We start from the raw sequence: 22440 nt of genomic DNA, 5'->3' as shown, positions 1-22440 counted from the left end.
CATGCCTGTGCGCACCGCTGTGCAGACTGAAACGCTGGGCGGTGAGTTTCTGGGGGAGGGGGGGGGTTAGCAGACTCGAAGCCGTCAACGCGTCTTTCGCCGGGCAGGACGGGCTCCGTTCAAGGCGCGAGAGCGCCGAACAGCGTCTGAACTCCAAAATGCCGGGGCGAGAACAGCCAAGCCTCGGTGTGCGTCTGTATTAAGACTCCATACATGGCTTTAATTGCCGAAGCTTTCTGTTGGGATTTTATACGAGATCTGTAATTTGGTATTTTGTCGCTCCTATGTGATATCGATGTGTATATCCCTGCAATATTCCTATCAGGAAAAGTATGTCAATGGCTCTCAATGGTCCGTTAGTGGTGGCCTGATTGTGCGCCACTTTAATCCTATCTGGTATTTTAAAAACTTTTTTTTTTTTTTTAAATCTCAGTTACTGTAATAATCATATTAGAATCCTACAGGGGGTTTACGGAGGAAAGATCCGCCCTAAAACAAAATTTATATTGTGCTTTTCCAGTCATTTGGGGAATAATTCTAACACAAACAGCTGCCTTCAACTGATCGCGTCTGTGGATTCGTACGGAATTTTTTGTTTAGCACATCCAAGTAAGTTTACGCTCGAAGCTAAGACTTTTCAGCTGTGCATCAGGGGGCGATTTGGAAAACATCACATTTAAATCACCGTATATAGGGACGTCCTGGTGTCATTTCATTAGTCACTGCCCCTCTACTGACCTCCCACCCACTCCTTAAACTTCACAAAAGCCAACCAGCACTGCAGTATATGGGACCTGGCGCCAGGTTCCCTGTGGATCAGCTGAATTGTGGCCACTGAAGGCATTGTACTTCAGTGGTGCAGATTCCCTGACCAATTTGCAAGTAATCGAATTACCAAGCACCGTGCCCTACTGCCGTTTAAGGTCATCAGTTAAAGTTGAAAAGTCAAAACTACTGAACTGAGAGCTGAGATGTAAAAAGAACATAAAAACGAAGAGGTCCAGTGTTGGCTGCCAAACAGTACATCGTACATTCCTGTAAGAAAGGCTGTTTAGGTTTTTCGAAAGCAGATTAAAAAATTCCCAGGGGCCCGTTTGTAGTTCAGAAATGTTATGACATACTCAGTCAGCAGTGTGGTGGATACTGAAAGCCATGAAATATTGGCTTCCACATGATGGCGGGAACTGCGGCACTGTTTCATGTGCGGTGTAAAGGCCTGCCTGTAAAATAACTCTCGTGACAGGTCTCTGCCACAGCAGACCTTTTGATTTGTCATAGTAGGAGAAGCAGAGGTGTTACTGATAGCACCAACAATGCCCCCGTTCAATTCAAGTGTCCCAGTGAGCCGGCATGAACAGTACCAGGACCCTGTGTTTTTCCAACTGTGATGTTTCAAAGTGAGTCAAAGCAGAGCCACCGTATTGTCGTGTTGTTAATCACGTACTGTCTTTTGCTTGTTTTTCATTTGTTAAAAAAAATGTATGGAAGTTTATTGATTGTATTCGACTAAGCGTGTGCTGCATTAAAAATTGTGCATTTTTATCTCTCTGGCTTCCGTAGTTTTTGCAGATAGTTGTGCCCCTAGATGTTTTCATCTGAATTATCCTAGAGTGGAGGCTCGGTGGATAGGTGGATATATAGATATGAAGTGATTGTATGGATCATAATAAAGTTAAGCAAAGTCAGCCACAGTGGCCATAATGAGCCCATTAGCTGTAGCTACAGAGAAACGCCAAAGGGTGGCAGTGTATGTTTAGACTATATTCCTGGAGTCTGCACGGTCTGGAAGCATCATACTGTCCCTCCTCTTAAATGTCAAGATGGTAACTAGATAAGGGAATTCTGACTGAAACAAATACCTGATCACTGTCTGTCGGGGTTGTATGAGATGTATTGTGGGTAATGTAGTCGTGTCACTAGCATTAGATATAAACGAACCGCTAACATAATCCACTATATTAAATTCAGTACTGGTATTCTCTGATATATGTTAAGAAATAAAGACACATGGATTTTTTTTTTGCTCTAACAATACATTTTAGAATATCCAAAAGATGTCATATAGATTTCTTTGTTACAGTTTTTACACTATACATTTTTTCTTTTGTTAAGAAGTTGGGCAGTTTGAGAGATGATTTGTTCCCTTTTGTATGTAACAGCCCTCCAAGACAAAAACATGTTTATGCGGTTACCTTTCAGTCTGTCCTGGCTCGCCGCCCTGTAATTGAAAACAATGTACAGGATACTTCCTGCAATGACCGGCGAACCAACCACTGACGCTTCCTAATGCCTCCCACTGACGTTTCTGCACAAGGAAGGAAACATTTCAAAACAAATATGCTCCAAAATTAAAAACTCTTCATTTGAACAGTGAAAATGAGGTTGCAAAACATCTCAGAACAGAATTGATCAAAGTCTGACCTGTGGTGTGTGTAATGGTTTTGATCCCCTTTTCTCGTAGACATTAGTTCCAGTAGAAGTCTCTACCTCTGATCCCAGCTGTTTTTCTGTTGCCTTTCTGTCCCTTCTGAGTTACAGAGTCAGGGCTTTGAGTCTTGGACGATGCCTTCAGTTGGATGTCTGAAAAACCAATATGTCACCTGGAGTATGACTTACAGTTTGTGTGTCTGTGGGGACATTTAGGTGTGATTGATGACCCATTGTCAAGTCAGACTGCCTATTTAAAAGCATTTCGGACACAAGGGAGAGTTCCTCCGAAAGAACGTTGTCTGGTAACTGCACGGTGCGTTTTAATAAAATGTGTCGTTTAAAACGATAGCATTTTAAATGGAGGATTTGAATTAGGACCTGACATTTGCAGTGCAATGCACAAACATGTTGTTGCACAGAATATCATTGTTCGTATTTTCAAATACTCCCTGAAACGACAATTTTTGCAATTTATAGGTTTTTTTTTCTATTATTAAATGAGATAGGTTACTGATTTTCTACAGTTTAATAGACTTTGTGTAAGTATTACGGGCTTATTCTAAAAGAGGAAATACGGAGGATGTCTGTTTTCTGTGAAAAATGAAGTGATTTTTGGTGCTGGTCAGACCAGATGCAGCTGATGGGGAAGTTGAAATAGTTGACATAGTAAGATATCACTAAAATAGTATGAACCTAAGCAAAATTGCTGACCAAATACTATTTACATGCATGCATGTGAACACGCAATGGATGCCAGCAAACACTTGCCAAACCTCCTCCTCTGATGGTGTTTGGATGAAGACAGAAAGACAATTACTTTTGCGCATTTAGTAATGCCAGTAACTCATTTGCACATTAGGTTTGAGATGTTCATACACTGTACTATCAGGCTGGGAGCCTCCACATGTCTCTGTGCCACGTCTTATGTTTGTGCGCCACCAGGTAAGATGTCAAAATACACCAGCTGCGCTGTGTTGTGGCAGAAATACAGTATGGCACCATCGTGAAGAGGTTGCTGCTGTTCCAGTGCAAACACTTAAATCATTTGGTTTTGCAATTTATAGGGTTTTTTTTCTATTATTAAGTGAGATAGGTTACTGATTTTCTACAGTTTAATAGACTTTGTGTAAGTATTACGGGCTTATTCTAAAAGAGGAAATACGGAGGATGTCTGTTTTCTGTGAAAAATTAAGTGACTTTGGTGCTGGTCAGACCAGATGCAGCTGATGGGGAAGTTGAAATAGTTGACATAGTAAGATATCACTAAAATAGTATGAACCTAAGCAAAATTGCTGACCAAATACTATTTACATGCATGCATGTGAACACGCAATGGATGCCAGCAAACACTTGCCAAACCTCCTCCTCTGATGGTGTTTGGATGAAGACAGAAAGACAATTACTTTTGCGCATTTAGTAATGCCAGTAACTCATTTGCACATTAGGTTTGAGATGTTCATACACTGTACTATCAGGCTGGGAGCCTCCACTTGTCTCTGTGCCACGTCTTATGTTTGTGCGCCACCAGGTAAGATGTCAAAATACACCAGCTGCGCTGTGTTGTGGCAGAAATACAGTATGGCACCATCGTGAAGAGGCTGCTGCTGTTCCAGTGCAAACACTTAAATCATTTGGTTTTGCACTTATAGTAAAAGAGCTCATGGTAGATAGGTGGATGGGGGTGAGGGTGGTGGTGTAGGCAGATAGGAGAAGATAAAACAAATGCACACGATGTGGTGGAAGAGATAGGAGCAAGTACATCCTCCTGGACAGGAAGTGCAGGCTTTAATAGGAAATGTGGCATAACACCAGTCTATAAATACCACTGCAGTGAGTCTGCAAGTCACCTTGACCATGGTGTCATTTGCTTATTGTAGTTATAACAAGGTGTAACAGCAATACAATTAATGATAAACACACAGCATGAAGTACTGATGTTCTGCAATACTCCCACATTTAACTTTCATGTTTGTCTCCACAATAAAAGTGGATATGTGTGCCTGTGTGCCTGTGTGTGTGTGTGTGTGTGTGTGTGTGTGTGTGTGTGTGTGTGTGTGTGTGTGTGTGTGTGTGTGTGTGTGTGTGTGTGTGTGTGTTTATCAGATGGCGGAGACAAAAGTCTGCACATACAGTCGCACTGTGGGGATTTTCCTCCCATTTGAAGACAAAAATTCAGCCCAATTATAAGTTTCAAAGGTCCCGGCACAGGTTGTGTGTGTTTGTAGGTGTGTCAGTCAGGAAACGAGCCAAGGTGAAGGTAGGGTCACTCGTTCGTTTGTGTGTGTGTCCGAGTAAAATTACCGATCTACCTCCACTTGGTACAATTAAAAGGTCACGAGTGGGTTCTTTATCAAAATAGAGGTCAAAGGTGACACTACACGCCCCAAAAATTTTAGATTTATAGCTGTTGGGGATTAAAGTAGGGCAGACAAATCAAAATTCATATTCTTTCTTTAAATAAAAGAGAAACCACACCTCATGTCTACAGATCTTCAGAGAGACAATGAAAAGACATTCCCACAATAGCGTTCTGTATTTTCATCTCTCCCATGATGCGTCGTGGTAAAATCACCTCGGGGCTTTCCCTTAGCGTGTGTTTTTCATCATATCAAATGGGGATTATCAAAACCATCTCTCAGCCAAGACACATGTTGTTCTGTGTTGTTCCACCGTACTGATGGTGTCATTTTTCACATGGAAGATAAAATACTCTTCAGTCAGGCATTTTTGAACGTGATAACAATGTGAAGACCGTTCAAGGCAGAGGAGACAAATAATTCAACTCATAATAGCTGAGAGCTGCATTTCTTACAACTGCAAACACAAGCATTGTCGCACTGAAGTTCACTTTTGTAGTAGTTCAGACACGTAAGCCTCAACATCCCTCTTGGCTAAGTGCCGCTTCCCTCTCACATCGTTCAAACCTGGGTGTGGAGCCAGTTTTTCACAGCTTTGGGTCTTGTCCAAAGTAGTTGGAGCAGCTGTGTTTGTTCTCTCTCTCTTTCTCTCTCCCTCCCCAATGTCCACCACAGAGATCGTTGGGCGAGACAAACCCAGAAAGTGACTCGGATCAAACGGTGCTTGAAAATGTGTTTGTTTATGAGGAGCGTTCAGGTTCGATCAGCTGAGTTTAACGACACAGCAACATTAAATATTGTCTGACCCAAGACTTAACTTGTCTTAGCCCCATAAAGCGACACACTTAAATCTCTTATATGGTTGAAATGATCGCTCCATTGATTCAACAAGTATTTTAATAATTGTTGTAACTGTTGTGATTGTAAGTGATTTAGCAAGAAAAAACCCTGGTTCCACCTTCTCCATGTGAGGATTTTCATGACTGTAAATTTAATATGTTTGGGTTCTGGACTGTTGAGTCTGACAAAACAAGACATGTGAAGGTGTCACTTTGTCACGTTTCTGACTGAGAACTGAGAAGAACATATGCAGACACCAAATGAATCCAAGTATCCTCCTTCCTTCAACACTAACACTTTAGCTTAAACGTTGTTGAGTGACTACGTAGAATGTAACTATGTAACTCTAAATAACTGTTAAAAATGAGAAAACAGCAACTTCAGGTAGCTTGAAAAACGGTGACATGTTTTATAAGATGTGTCCCAAAAACTGTGTATATTGGTAAGATTGTCATCTCAGTGAAAGAGGCACTCCACCAATGTTACCTATGATGATGAGATTCCTATCCATGGCAAGACTCGCCGAACACATAACCTGTGAAAACAGACGAAACTGTCCTACCAAGAAAAACAGCAGCATCAGCCCTTTCAACAGATGCTCCAAAACAACTTGTTTACTTTCAAGTGACAGAGCCCTCTAGTGGCCATGGTAATTATGATGGGAACTACGGAGGAAGTCAATTGATGGTATTACGGAGGGACAAAGTCCGTACAGAGAGGGGGTTGAGCTGGACTGATGGGTAAACAAAAAGTCCTGGCGTCATCTGTCTCCTTCATGTCCCCCGACTTTATGAAAGTGTCATACTTAAACACTGGATTACCCCTTTAATATTGAAGTAACATACTGTTTTGAGTTAATATTGTTTTCATTTCAGAGGAAATGAACATGATGAGTGATAAAGGATGAATATGTGAGTTTTCTCACCTGAAATCCCCCTGGAAATAAATATGGCTACATCAGCTATAAATGAATGAAGATGCTTTTTAAAGCTATAAAGCGACAGGCTACCATGAAAAAAAGATTCACTGAATGAATTAATCTTGGGGTAAAAAAAGCCACTTCTAAAGCTGTTGAAATGATGAAAGGTGTAATTCAAAAACACTTGATGCATCTGCTGATCAAGAAGAGGTAAAAACTGTTTAATTGTTGAAAACGGTACTTCAAAGGGGGTGACAAATGACACAAGTGGGGAAAAAAGGACACGGGTAAAAGCACAGGCTGAGAGAGGAAAATGAGGACAGATGAAAGACGAGCAGCAGAGTCCAAGAGTTACACAAGGGGCAGACAATGAAAGAAAGGAAACAGAGAGAGCGTGATGAGAGAAAGGGAAGAGGGGGGGTTATGAATGAGAAGGCGGAGGAGATGAAAGGGGAGAGAGTGATGAGGGGAAACCAGAAAGAGTGTCAGAAAGAAGAGAGAAAATGAGAGAGAGTGAGTGATGGAAAGAGAGGAAGAGGAAGAGTGACAGCAACGATGATGAGAGAGAGAAAAAACTGGGAGAGAAGGGAAGGGAAGGTGCTGACTGGCAGAAAGCGTGTTTATCTTTCTGCTCCTGTGCCACAGTCCTGATCTGTGAGAAGCAGGCTTTTCATTTCCCCTCTCCTACCTGTCAACAGACGCACACAGACGCATGCACACACACCCACAATCGAAACTGAAGCACAGGTGGCGTATCTAACCTTGTATGTATACTTGTATGACGGCTGAAAAGGTGATCAAAATAAGGTTCATTTTCTCTGTCGAATGTATTCTGTGTTCATGACGCTGAATTTTTCTCCTCACCTTGTTTGACCCTTCCACTCATCGCGTCTGTCAAAACAGCTGTCTCAACCAGGCAGAGGTGACACCGTGGCTGTAAAAATACATAAACATGGCATAGGAAAACAGAGGGGGAATGAAGAGAGAGGGAGGAAAACGGAATAGAGGATTGTATAAAAGTGAGAGCATGAGGGACTCTATACAAGACAGTATTTTGATGGATCACTTTTAGAACTTTTTGCACTTATATTCCCTTTTATGTGCTACACAGTGTAGCCTGATTAATGACAAAGGGCAGCTCGTCTAAGCAGTGGTGGAGGAAGAATTCACATCCTTTACTTAAGTAAAAATAGTATTACCACACTGTAAAATACTGCATTGCAAGTAAAAGTCCTGCACTGAAATTGTTACTCACATAAACGTATGTAAGTATTACCAGGAAAATGTACTTACAGTATTAAAAGTAAAACTACTCATCATGCAGAAAAATGTATATTATATCATTGGATTATTATTTCTCGTGCATTAATGTGTAAGCAGAATTTTACTGTTGTAATCAGTTGAGATGGAGCTAATTTTTAATTATTCTATATAAGGCTGCTACTAATGATGTTTGAAAATAGTGAGAACTGCGCATCACAACTACCCAGAACCCAACGCGACACCTCCACACTGCTTATTTCAGATTTTTATTAAAAAAAATAACTGAAAAGAAAAAGAGGCAAATCTCACATTTGAGAAGTTGGAACCATGAAACATCTGGCATTTTAGCATGAAACATGACTTAAACAACTTACTGATACATCAACTGATCATTTCAGCTCCAATGGTATATACTGTTTAATCTATAACAAAGCATCCTGTATTTTAAGGTCTCCATATGTGTTGTGTGTAAAATCTAAAACTTTCAAATCATTTTAGTGGAGTAAAAAGTATAATATTTCCCATTGAAATGTCGTAGAGTTGAAGTACAAAGTGACATGCAAGGATAGTACCCAAGTGAACACAAGTACCACAAATTTGTACTTAAGTGGAGTACTCGAATAAATGGACTTAGTTTTACTAAATTTACTTACTTTTCAACACTACCTGTTTAGATTTTGTCTTGCTGATTCCGAAAAAAACAAACAAAAAACAGCTGTACACGCCAACAAATTCAGATTGGTACGTCATGTGTGTCTGAAAAAAGCCACATAACTCCAACAGTCATAGCTCATCTAAGGTTAATGTTTAAATTGCAGGTCAATATGGAAATTCAATTTGGAATGCTGCACATACCTGGACTTTATTACCCATACTTCAGGGTAGCCAGAAAATGCTTTTCTTTGCAGTCCATAGCCATCGTCACATCATGGTACAGGAAGGATGAGGTGTAAAAAAAAAACCCATTCAGTTTGTTGTAGGGTAGAGCAGCAGGGAACAGTACAGTAAGGTCTCAGCGGTCCAGATGAACATTATGTACAGGATACAGAACAAAAAAGCTGCACTAAAACCCAGCTACGACTGGGAATGTGTTTTTTCCTAGTGGATATTTGCTCGCTGCAAAGGAGATTAATCACTGATGTATTATTCTACCACAGACGCATGCACAGTATGTTTTCGACCGAGGTGGTGACAAATGTGTAAGAGAAAACAAATGTGGCTTTTTCGGACAGCTTGTTCTACTCTGTAGCGTGTTTTGGTGATGAAAGCATCTCATCCGTGAATCAGAGATGGAAAAAAAAAATTCAATGCTGTGGCACTGCAGCCGAAAAAAAACATCTTATCATGCTGCTAATCGGTACATTTTATCCACAGGATTTTTGTGTGAAACTCTCGACACAGTGTGCAGCAACATAGCTGCATTATAGATTGGTCCCACAACTTGGGGAAACCACTCAATACAGCGGCAGGCAATCTCTTATTTCTGATGAAATTTTATAGCTTATCATTTATACTGTAAATTGGATTCAGTGGAAAATAATGGAGAAGATTAGAGGAGAAAATCTACATAAAAAAGACAGACTCAAACTGGCAAACTAAGAGTATGTGTTGTACTCATTAGTCTTTCAAACCACCATAGCATCCTCTCTTTTCCTTCGCCATCATCTTAAACTAATTTTACTTGACTGATAATCAAACACTTTGCTGGGAAGCATACTGTAGCTTGGTTTGTGTCATATGATCCCTTCACATGGAACTCACCAGCTCGTATTTAAGTTGGTTGAAGTCAGTCGTTTAAGTCCGGTGTAGAAACACTGTTGTTAGATGACTGACAGCAAAAAATCGTTGTTGCCTTCATCTCTTTTCAAGAAAAGTCAATTTTTGTGTTTTTGAAGTAATCCCCATGGGCCCTGCTGCTTAAAAAACCCCGCCCTCAAGAAACTACATTTATGCACTGCTAATTTCTCCTTCCAGTAATGTTTTGACAGAAACATAATTGCTCAGTCTGATTTAATACTAATATTAAAACAAGCCCACAATCTTTCCCTAACCTTAACCAAGTGCTGTGATTGCTGCAATATATATTATATATAATCTAACACGATAACCGTGTCACATCTTGAGATGCAAAGAACTGATATTGTAGGGAAAACAAATGAAAGGCATTATCAGTTGATGTTTTGCAGATACATTCAGTATGATCGTTATGCAACTGGGCAGATACATTCGTTAAAAAATGATTGCGTTTCTCTAATATGTATTTGGTAATTGCAATTCAGTAGAATATAAATGTCAACATTTCTCCGAACCCAGATCTTTCCCTTACCTTAACCAGAGTGCTTTTGTTACTTAAACCTAATACCCGCCAGCCACCCCGACCACCTTCCTGCAGCTCTGTTGCAATACACAAATGCTGTGCTTCATTCACTCAAAAACAAAAACAAAAAAAACAGACTAAAACATTGCTTCTGAACAAGATTCAGGAAATGATTACATTTCTCACCACATTTGTATCTGGCAAAACAATTTCGTACAATACGAATGCAATTTCCTGGAAGTAGGGTTGTTTAAAAAATGTCAGTGTATGTTAAAACTCTGAGGTTTTCAAAACCTTTGCATTCACTCATTTACATTTTACTCATATGGGCTCTTGGAGGCACCATTACTAAGTTGACCAAGGATGATGGAGTGGTGAGGACAGGTGACAGTTGAAAAAACTGCCCAGAAGGAACGACTTGGAAACATGATATACTCAGGAGCAGACTATACAAATAGGGAGCAAAGCTATGATATCGAGGGATGGATACTGTAGGAGTTAGAAGGTGTAGTAGGGAGCGGAGAATGTGGAGAGAGAGAGAGGAAGAGGAAGGAATAGGACAGGGAGAGGAAGAGGTGTTGAGAGGAATGTGTTGGAGCAAGACAGATAGAGGATATGGCCATACTGACTTCCCTGTTTCTTTTTTTCCGTAGAAAAACATGTAAAATTGTGAAGGAGACAAACAGTGGGAGAGAGCAGTGAAAATAAAGAGAGGCTGGATCAAAATGCATAAGCCTTTCTGCTTGTATTATCTCACTAGCCATGCCACCACTTGTTTTTCGCTCTTGGTTTTTTGCTCTCTGGTACCTGCAGTGGTTTCCTCTGTGGTTGTCAAACCCTTCAAACAAACTGTATGCAGGCTCCACTGGATGACGGCAGCATGCATTTGCACCAACAGAGTGACAGTTCCTGGCCAGAATAAAGACTGCAGATCAGTGGGGTGGTCGAAACGTACCTGAATCAGGCACTCAAGATGAATGATAGCGTTTAAATGATCACACACGTTATCACTAATCAGTCTTTTTGGCCCCATGGATGTTGCTCTGGGCTCCTTGACAATAATGCCCCATAAGACATGACGGAAAAGGAAGGATTAAAGGAGGAAGAGAGATGCAGACTGAAATTGAAAGAAAGATAAAAGAGACATGGTGCGAGGCTCTCGCTGTAGTTGAAGTGTTTTTATGTTCCCCCAGTTAAAACAACCCACAAAGTATTACTTGACTGACATGGACAAAAAGCAAACAAACAAAAAAGAACTAAACGTCTAAACCTATTGTCTTAAAAACATGACAAAACATGGAGCATCCATTAATTGTGCAATCTTTCTTACAAGATCGTAAAAACTGGCCACATGAAAAAACTGAATTTGATTTAAACTGATTTAAATTCCTCTAGCTTCTCTCCTCTAACATTACTTTTATAAAGTCGTTCTTGTTTGTGAAATTACATTGGACTCACTCAAACGTATTTTGCATTATTAACACAAATGAGTATTGATTAGGCAGCCTGAAAGAATGAATGCTCTGTTTGTGATGTGCTTTTAGTTGCAGCTGAACTGCTGGCATACTGTTCTGATCTAGGCTGAGAGTGTTTTAACTGCACCAGTTAAAACACTCTGTGGTGACTCTGTGGTGCGTGTGTGAGGCTTTTGTTGTGCACATGCACGTTGTCATCTGCATATAAGATATAGAAGGTAGTGTTCAATGATTCATGAGAAATACTCAGATGTTTTGTTTCCCTGAAGTCTTTGCCCAGCACATTCTGTGGTATGTGGGGACTTTTAACAGGTTCTTGTATGTGTATATGGCTGTAATGCCTCCGATTGAGACTATAGGGCTAAAAATACTGGATGGCTGGCTGTAGTAAAACATAAGAAACAGAAAGTTTAAGATTTGAAGCCAACAAAATTTGTAATTTTTAAAAAATATCAATATTTAATAAAGGGTTAGGTTAGTTTAGATACATAGGCAGAAGTATCTGTAATATTGCATATCCTCCATATGAATTCAGCTTCGAGTTCTTCCACCTTTTTGGGGCTATGACAGAGCGAAGATAGCCAAGATAATCAACCACAGGGTCCTTAGAGTGACATATTGGCAACAGTCCAGAGGAAGTACAGTGCAACGGTCGGGGCGGAGTTTATGGTTTAATGATGACTTGGAGGTAGGAAACAGCAGTTCTTCACTGCCCTGTATGCTAGCACCAGGAGTAAGAACAGATGAATGTCAGCAGGGGGCCAAGAACTGATCCCTGTGGAACTCCTGTTGGTCTGGTGATTCACCATGTTGACTGCAGCCGACAGGTCCAGGAGTATGAGGACAGGAGGAAAAGCTGGCATTCTAGCGCTTATGAAACCCACACTGGTGGGGTTTTCTAGGAGATTCTTCTGTTTTATATTTTATTGTTTTATTATGTTGTACACTAAAGCTCACAGCACACAGTGAGCATCCTCACTGTGCGCATTCTCAAATTAAGAAATTTTTCTAAATCTGTACACAGTTGCTTATAATCTTTGACATTTTTATTGTATTGAGCCCCATTTTTTTTATTTTCTCTACTCAGTGGTAAAGAATGACACCAACCAACAAAACCCTGTTTAGGGATTTAATCCCAAATTTCACCCCACATGCTAATGGCACATGCCCTCATTTTCCTTTGGGGAAAAATGAATACATTTGTCCCACATATAACGTATACAAGTACATTTAATCAGTTTTAGGGAACGGCAAAGTCACTGCAAAATGTCACAATGAAATACTGTCTTTTTTTTTCTTTTTTTTTTGCTCAAATTATATCCTAAACCATAATATGAGGTTTATAAGTGTTTTATTTTATGTGTACCATGGATAATCATGATCCAGCTTAATGTTAATCAGCCTGCACCACAGGTTTAGGCCTAAGGACGTATTTCTTTAACAACATCTTGGTAAACCAGCTTTGAAAAAGTGAAAAAAATAAAGGTTTGTGTAAAATCATCAACCAATTAAATCATGCCTGGTCAATTTTTCCATGTACAAAAAACAGGGCTACATTTTGACTAAACTGAAGAACAATGATCAGTAGGGTCATCTTAACTCAGTTTAAGCTAATTAAAATAAAACTACATTGGTTTTCGAGTACCTAGTTGCTTAGCTTTGACTACCTGTCTGAGACTACTCTCATATTAACTGCAAAATAACACAAAAGCAATGCAAAGTAATTCTCATTATACTCTATTGATCACGAGGCAGAACTCATATTATTGAACTACTGTGTCTGCAGTCTGAACATTTGCCCTCTAGCTCCTCTAACCTCGATTCAACATGCGGCCAATGATTTCTGCAGTACATTAAGTGTTTGTTTATTGTGGTTTCCATGTTGTCTTTTCTGACTACTACCATGACCTCTACCCAGCTTCGGCTGAGTGTCTTCGTAAAATATGGTGAAACAAAGTCAAATCAGATTTTGATAGAGTAGTTTAGTGTGATAGAAACATATGGGAATACAGTATAGTAGGGTTATTCAGGTTGAAGACCTGATGTTCAAATTGCTAAACTGCCCCAGTGCAGCTACAAGTCAGCCAAAAACAGAAGTCTGTGGTTTTTATTTGGCAGCTCCAAAGTGTGAATGTGAAGTAGGGTGGTGCTGAAAAAGACCTCCGAAAACATTCCTTGAATAAATAAAGGTTAAAAAACTAAGGTTTCCCAGAGGGCACAGGGTGCTGTTGAGCTGTCAGTACACTGCAGACATACGATATACACTAAAAGCCAGTCCTTGTCTTCTCATAGGCTACTGTCCCACGGTGATGTCATCAGGGCTTGCTTATAAAAAGGGTGACGGGCTCAGCTGCTTCAAAAGGGCAAGTGTGGTTGATAGCTGAAAGAGTATGTTTACACATGAGCGTGAACAGGAAAGAGGGAGCGACGCAGAGTGTGTGTGTATCACACACAAAACTAGATGTTCATAACTCAGCAAAAGAGGAAGAGAGGCTAAAAGCTGCTGACAAACACATTATGATGATACTTTGTGTTGTGGATTTAAAGGCCTCTGGATTATCAAATCACTGGATTGTAAAGCACGGGACAGAGCCTGGAGGTAGGAAAATGATCTGCAAGTCTGGTTTACATGGTTTACAGACATATGCTTAATGCATACATCTTGTTCTCATGAGTACATATATATATATATATATATATACATATATTTACACAAGTTTTCTACTGGTTCAGGCATTTCAGAAATATTAAAGCATTAAGGGAATTTAGTCTTAATTTCCATTTTTGGTAATGAATGGATAAACTCAGTCCCATTAAAAATTTGCAAGTTTTTCTTGCGTTACTAAACCATTATATATATATAACTTTTACACTGTAAAAGACAAATTATAACTGTGTTATACCGTATTTAATAGCCAATATTGAATGAAATTATCTCAGTTTTAATGATATAGCTGAAGCTTTTCTAACATATGATTAGTCAATTTTACAAACACATTTACTACATGTATTAAAACTCTAAAGTTTCAAATAGTTAAAACGTATCCTTCTGATTCTCAGCTAAATTAAAAAGAGTTCTGACCAAAGTAAATCCAAACATAGCTTTCATCCTTAACATGTATGGTTTATTTTATCAGGACAGCTAGAGGTTTTATGACTTGTTACTGGAACATTTGTGCTTTTCACAAAGTGAACAAAGACATCTCTCTTCTCTCACAGCTTGGTCATCAACTTATCCTTCTAAGCACTGCAAAAGCTGGGTGTTCTGTGTGCATGTGTATTTTTGTGTTTGCACATGCACGTGTGCCTGTGTGTTTGTGTTTGTACATGTACTATTGTATGTATCTTCGTGTGTTCAAGTGCTCCGTGTAACTGCCTCTACCCATCTCCCTTTGCTTAAATATTGGGGTATTTATGTCTCAGTAAATCTTTTGTGTTTAGCTATTGGTCTCAGAGCGACGATCAGGTTTCTTTGTGTGTGTTACTGTTTAAACAGCTCAGGGAGGGATAAGACCACGGCCTCTTTCACAAGCTTCACAAGTCACCCAGATTATTGATCTGACCAGTGGGGGCAGTGCATAGTCATTAGGTACCATAAAAGGTCCATCAATGTAAAGGGTGGCAGGGTCAGCTTCAGGCTTCATGAAGAAAGCAAGTGCAATGATCAGTTTACAAACATGAATAATGATGAATCCATTTCTGTGGTTATAAACAGCCTAGCATTATTATATGTGACAGCATACTAACACTAATTAATATGCGATGCCTGGCAACAGTAATGCAATGACACTGTAAAGCTCCACTTGTGTGATGATTGTCATAAAAAAATAATCTCATCATGGTCCACCCTGGCATTTTGAAATGCATCCCAAAACTCAACACTTTGCTCATTGACCACAGCAGAACTGGGTAAACACTTGTGAATCAATGTGCCTTTTTACAGCTGGCATTAACATGAGTTGTGAGTGTTTGGACTGTGTTGGAATAAAGTCAGCATACATATAAACCCAAGTGTGCATGCAAATAGAAGATCCAGGTAACCAAACAACCTCTGGAGGTGCATTAAAAAACATAAACCATACACGCTGCCACTTATGAAGCAAACAGGTAAAATGCTGCTCAAACAGTAATACTGCAGGACCACTTATGTTCCAAAGCCATCCTAAGCCATTGCTTACTTTACAGTGTCATTCCCCCGACTGTCACAAGATGGACAGTCAGAATAGTAAACAGGGATCACCAGGTGTCTGCTGTCAATTAGACCCCTGCTGTAAAAGAGCCCTTTATGCTCAGCCAGTTTACCCTGTATAAATGAAAGCTAATGTCTTTTTCTTTCTATGCATAGTGTGTAGCAGTGCCATGAAAATTATTGAGTAAGAAAAAACGCATATTATATCAAAAGTTTAATTCTATGGGGTGATGCCTGTGATCCAGTCCAGGCAGGTGAGTCATTTTGTGCAGCCACATTCCCACATAACATACATATATGTATTTTACTCACTGCAACAGCAACAAGACGGCTGATTTAAGCTGCCTGGTCTTGCTCTGGCAAAGTGGCAATTTTACCACTGCTGCGGCTGCTGTTTGCAAACGCTGTTGCATACTCTGCTGTAGCTGATAACGTTTGGAGTCCAACCAGGGACCATTTTGCATGTCATTCCTCTTCTCTCTCTGCTCATTCTGTGTCGCTCTACTATCCATTACCACAAAAAAGGGGCAAATATGCCATAAAAACAAACAACAAAGAAAAAAATGGAATTCTTTGTTTACCATGAACTGACTTGAAAAAAAAGAGGTAGTTCGCATGTTGATAGTGATATGGACAAAAAAAACCTACATGCTATTACATTATATCATAGCAGAACACAACACAGATATCATGTTCACACTGGAGGAGAAACACTCAAAGGCACGCAGACCGCTGATCACCATGAAACATAACCTCTAACTTCCTCTGTGAAAGAGCACACATGTTCATCTCTGTAAGATAGCAACAGAAAGGACAACTCTCACCAGCTGACCTATGACCCTCTGAAAGGCAATTTGAAATCGCAATTAAGAACTTGGGCTTGTCCCATCAGAACGTATGTGGACGTTCCTTAGCAAAGCCTACACTGAACACTGCAAATCCCTAAACAGTGCAAATTACTAAATGCATTACTAACAAACAAGCTACCCATCTCTTAGAGAGGTGCTCCTCCTATCTAGGCTACCTTTTAAAATGCTCTCATACAGGATAAGTTAAATTCAAAAGTGCAACTGTTCAACTTAAAAATATGCATAACTATTTTTTTTTTTTTTGTCTTAATCCATTATGAACAAAGCAATGTTGTTATGTGTGTTATTGCTGTAGATCATGGAATCTATGAGTACTGTGTCAGCACTGGCCAACCAATCACAGCACAGCAACTCCTCACTGGCCTCAGATTTGTCAGCAGGCTCTTCGGAGTACACTGATCCAGAGCTCGTGCTGCTGGGTGTTGCAATGGCCATTCTGGTTCTGGCCATAGTTTTTGGTAAGCTGCAAAACATTTAATCATTTCAGTTAGTCGATGTATTTTAACTGATTGGAGAGTCAAAACTTAAATATTGTTTTTCCAACTGATTTAGACAACATTACTCTTGTAATGTACCATTTCTTCTGTCAAGGTAACATCCTGGTGATTACAGCTATCCTGCGGTTTCAGCGGCTTCAAAAAGTCACCAACCTCTTCATTGCCTCCCTGGCTGTTGCTGACCTCATCATGGGCGTGGTCGTGGTGCCCTTTGGCTCCAGCTATATCCTGCTGGAGCGCTGGCAGTTTGGAAACTTCATGTGTGAGTTCTGGACAGCAGCTGACGTGCTGTGTGTGACAGCCAGTATCGAAACACTGTGTGTGATTGCTCTGGACCGCTACCTCGCCATTACCTCGCCACTCCGATACCCAGCACTGCTCACCAGGTATGACCAAGATGTTGACATTTTGGTCTGGTTGTGTGGGAGTTGAATTAAAATGTTCAGAGTAGAAACAAATGAACTGAATATGTAATCAAATAGCTTAATTTATTAAATTAAATAGCAAAATTTTCAGTCCTGGGTTGCAAAATGAATGTGACATTTAATAGGTAAATGAACAGTGTGTCACACAGGGAGAGCAGGCAGCTGCTAAAAAAAACCCCACCGTACACAGCCTGCACAGCACCAAAAAACCACACAGACAAAGTTAGCGGCTAGATGGTGAACATAGTGAAGCATTTAGCTGCTCAAAGGTCAGATGTTTCCATTAGGAGTTAGAGGAGATCAAAAAGAGAGTGAATATTGGGCTTAAATTCACCAGGTGGCCAGAAACATGACTCCAAATGCACGACAATGCTGTTCTGTAACTGCTGGATATGTAAATAAGCAACTTTGACAACAAATTTGCCATATCAGCTTATGAGGTGACGTTAGGTCAATGTTGTGTTCACAACTTGTTTCCACTGCTCCCAAGTGGTCAAAAAAATCAGTTATTGCAGGTGTAAGCATTTTGCACAGAACCTGTTCCAGTAGAAGCGTACTTTGCTACCTTAGCACCTTTATTATAGTCGGTCATTAACGGCCTTTTTTAATATTAAATCAGCAAAATATTTCTCACCTACCTGTGTTTTCACTTACCTTTTTACGATATTCTTCACCTGTGTGCACTCTCTTGTCTCCTTATGACAGGGGTCGCGCCTTGGCGGTGATCCTCGGGGTGTGGGTAGTGGCCTCCCTCATCTCCTTCCTGCCCATCCATCTGAAGTTGTGGGTGTCTGGTGAGGAGAAAGCTCAGCAGTGCTTGGAAGACAGGTACTGCTGTGACTTCAATACCAATGCGGCGTACGCTGTGTCTTCCTCAATTGTGTCATTCTACTTGCCGCTGGTGGTGATGATTTTCTTGTACACCCGGGTGTTCCAGGAGGCCCAGAAACAGCTGGAGAAGATCAGAGTGAGAGAGAGGCATTTTTATAACTTGCATTACACCACACAGCTGGCCTATCCTAATGATAATCTTGCAATGAATAAACTCGGTGCAGGAACTGAGGTGGGAGAACAAGCAAGAGAGGACAGACTAAACATGCAGAAAACAGGAGGTACGGACACTATTAAAGAAGAAAAGGGAGAAGAGAACAAAGCAGGGACAGAAAAAGGGGAAGGAAAACATTCTTCCACAAAGCGACTAAAGTTCTGTCTTAAGGAGCACAAGGCTGTAAAAACTCTGGGGATTATCATGGGAACCTTCACACTGTGTTGGCTACCCTTCTTCATCCTCAACATCCTCATGACCTTCCTCCACTTGGGTGACATTAATCTGCTCTTTAGACTCCTCAACTGGCTAGGATACTCCAACTCAGCCTTCAACCCGCTCATCTACTGCCGCAGCCCCGACTTCAGACACGCCTTTCAGGAAATACTCTGTTTGAGGAGCAAGGGGGGAAGGTGGGGAAGGAGGAGAGGATGGGGATGGTGTAGAGAGAGAGATTGTTACACCAAGCCCCCTGGTAGGATGAATGGGGACTCAGACCTGAATGGTGTTAGGGGGCTGAATGTTCAGCAGGGGTCAGGATGGGATGGCAGTCTGGAGAGCTCCATCCGAGATGGCCCACTCACTCTGGATTCTCTGACTTCTTGTGGCGAACAGGTTTTAGAAGTAGCTCCAGGTTCTCTGACAAACTGGCAGACTAACAGTTCTTTTAATGGGAGCTGTAAGGAAAATATGGATTCCATTGCCTGACCAAATAGGATATTAGAATTCAAATTCTGCAGTAAACACAAATTTGATAAAGCTTATAATGTTTGGGTTTGGTTGAGAATGACTCAACATTTTGGTCGTTTTGAAGCTTTGGTTCTTGTGTTTCTGTCTGTGTTACTGGGTTTTACTTGTGCTCAGCATTCCTCTTTGCTGCTCCAATTTTCTTCATAACATTGTATATCACAACTACAAAGGCAGCTACACAAGTAAGCCAACGTTAGCATTTACTAGACAAGAGGTCAATATAGGCCCTCTGAGCAGCACCACCTCTTCATCCTCTAATGCTGAACTGCGGGAAGACTGGACACTACAGAGACTCACTATCGCAAAGCAGTATTACGAGACAGGACGGGCCAGGGCTAGCTGATTAGCATGCTAACATCAGTAGAAGAAAAGAGGTGATACTCCAACGTTTCTTCTAGACTGGTAAGTAAATAGCTGTTGATGCCAACATTAGCTATGTAGCAATAGCAAATACCTACATATAGCACCTTTAACTGAATATTCAAGGCATCTTAACACAACCCATTGAGGCACAGCTGCAGGTTCATCACTCACAACAACACAATACAAAAGTTTACAAAATGTAGAGCCTCAAAAATAATGATAATCAGACAACAAAAAGAAAAACTGCATTTACAGAGTGAAACCAAACATTAGGAGCCTTCATCAAACTGGTACCTACAACAGGGCTATTATTGGAAGATGTTTCTGTTATTTCTTCCACCCCTTGTTTATATGAAACAGATAACAGAAAAGCAACGTTACAATGGACTGCATACGAATTGCTACTGAAATAGAGGGTAGATACGAGTTAATTTTTTAAGGATTAGTGTGCTGTTCCATGTATCTCAGTAAATAAGTGAAAAGACTTTAATAACTGCAGGGTAATGAAATTCCACAGTAATAAAAATATCTTGCATGCTTGTGCATTCCAAAATGCTCATCTATTGAAAGCAGTCGAATAGCCAAAAGTCAGAAAGTGGCTGTTCATTTTTATGGAGTGATACCTGTGATGTTGTATCACCAGCTACTTATCATCAATGGTAGAACATTCAGAATTTATTGAACATCTACTGTAAGTACGCTAACAGCTGTGAATGTGTAGCAGTGTAATTCTCAAAAAGAGTATTTTGCAGTTGGAACAATACTGATTAAAAAACCTTTGCGTTTTTGACATCGTATGCAGTATTTTTGTAATTCATAACAGGCCCTGACTGGTCAGCTTGGATGTGAATACATATTTTTCTACATTTTCTAAAAGCCCCTGAAAACTTGTGATTTGATTAGATTTGACACAAAATACAGAGATTGATCAAAAATGTTCCAACTTTGGCAGAAAAATTTTGTGTTCTTGTAGGATCCCATCATTCATACTAAGAACCTGATGGGAAAAAAAGGTGAATTTAAGGTGAATTTTAATGAACATTTAGATATAATCCCGCTGCCACATTACTGAAGTCAAAACACTCTGCTGCCATGTCAGGCCAAAATTCAGTTTATTATTTTCTACATAAGCCCACATGGGAAGCACAAGCAGGAATTTAGCACCACGTTTACAGCTCTAATAACTTTGCCTGCCAACAACAAAAGTACAAGCTGCACACAAAACCTGCACAAAGCAGAGATTAAAAAAATACCTTTTGTTTGCCCTGTGGCTAAAAGTCTTATTTGAAAGAGAGGGTTACACTTGAGGCTCACTTATAATAACCAACCTCAGACTATTAAAAACAGTCTGCCTGTTTTTCATTCCTCATAGCTGGTCCAAAATCATTTACTGGTGTATATTTGTGTATCAGATAAGCACCTGAGACCCAAACTTGTGACTATCTTAACTGTTCTTTCTGTCCCTGCATTCTGTTCCTTTCATCACGCATTTGCTGGGTCTATTTTCCCCATCTCTCTCTCCCTAAACAACTCTTACTTTTTATCCTGTCTGCTTTAGCTCTTTTAGAGGACATTCTAATCTGTCAGACAGACCTGGGGAGTTAATTTCCATGCAGTGCTATCTGTTTACATAACGTTATCTGTTAAAATCTCTGTAAAAACATAGCAATCAGATGACACATACAGTATTTTAAGTGCTTACTTTTTACATTGCTCAGTAACTTGGTCGAAGGATAAGTATTTTGATTAGTTCTTATGTCATTTTATTCCAAATTCAGCCCAAATACAGTGTAAAAAGGCTACCTATCATCAGATTGCATTATACTCTAAAATAAATTACATTTTGGAAATAACCTCCCCAACTCTGCTTTTAGCTGTTTAGATAATTATTTAATTTGTGTTTAAACGAGAACAAGGTATTGAAGGTCAATAATTGGCGATTGTGCACTGTAAATATGATCTGCATGTTTCTGCCTGTATGTATGTTTTGTGCACATGTAATTATTGTGATTGTTGACTATTTGTGCATTTTAAAACTTGAAACATGCCATTGAATATTTGTAATTTACTGTAACGTGAATAAGATTCTGATGAACAGATAGCCAGAAAAGACTGTAGTTTTGTTCTCTATTTCAAATTCAATTGAATTTTCGAATTCCATAGAATCTGGAGTGGAAAAAAATAACTTAGTCCTAAATGCTCTCTGACAATTGTCCTAATTTACAGGCACTGATTGCACTGTCCCAAGAAATAAATCTAATTTATCTGGTTCTCCAAAAAAAAAAAAGCACAAGAGTTGAACAAAAAATAGTTTTAATGTCGTTTTGTATCATGTCTGTCTGTTGATACGTGTCGACATCAGACTACACAATTTAAGCAGCACTGAAACACGAGTGTACACTTAAAAAAAGATTTGTCATTTTATATTATACAGGTATTTGTGTGTCTGTCTTGGGATACTTAGAGAAATCTGAAATGTGCTTTGTTGAAACTGAGAGTTAGTTTCAGGAATTTAGCTTTTAAGCAAAGGATTCTGTTTTCTACCTCCATCAGAGTCACATGAATGTCATCTCATCTCTGTAAATATTTATTCATAAGCTGTTGTACGTGTTTGTGAGTAAAAGGATGACGTTTGAAATTCTATTGTTTAAATGTGTTGCTTAGCTGTGTGTGTGTGTGTGCGTGCGTGTGTGTGTGTGTG

General features: G+C 39.9%; 1 protein-coding gene across 1 annotated transcript in view; it reads left to right on the top strand.

Moving 5' to 3' along the window:
• The first annotated feature begins 13978 nt into the window (after nt 1–13978).
• Nucleotides 13979–22440, top strand: part of LOC120803085 (beta-2 adrenergic receptor-like) — an 8530-nt gene continuing 68 nt past the window's right edge. Inside the window, exons 1-4 of the mRNA XM_040151406.1 lie at nt 13979–14200; nt 16955–17117; nt 17251–17542; nt 18287–22440. The exon at nt 18287–22440 is cut by the window's right edge and continues 68 nt beyond it. Coding sequence (XP_040007340.1) covers nt 16958–17117; nt 17251–17542; nt 18287–19334 — 1500 coding nt within the window. The 5' untranslated portion in view covers nt 13979–14200; nt 16955–16957 and the 3' untranslated portion in view covers nt 19335–22440. The remainder of the gene's footprint in view (nt 14201–16954; nt 17118–17250; nt 17543–18286) is intronic.

The sequence above is a fragment of the Xiphias gladius genome, chromosome 17 (assembly GCF_016859285.1).
Source record: "Xiphias gladius isolate SHS-SW01 ecotype Sanya breed wild chromosome 17, ASM1685928v1, whole genome shotgun sequence".
NCBI classification, from domain to species: domain Eukaryota; kingdom Metazoa; phylum Chordata; class Actinopteri; order Istiophoriformes; family Xiphiidae; genus Xiphias; species Xiphias gladius.
This window is presented reverse-complemented; position numbering and strand designations above follow the sequence as displayed.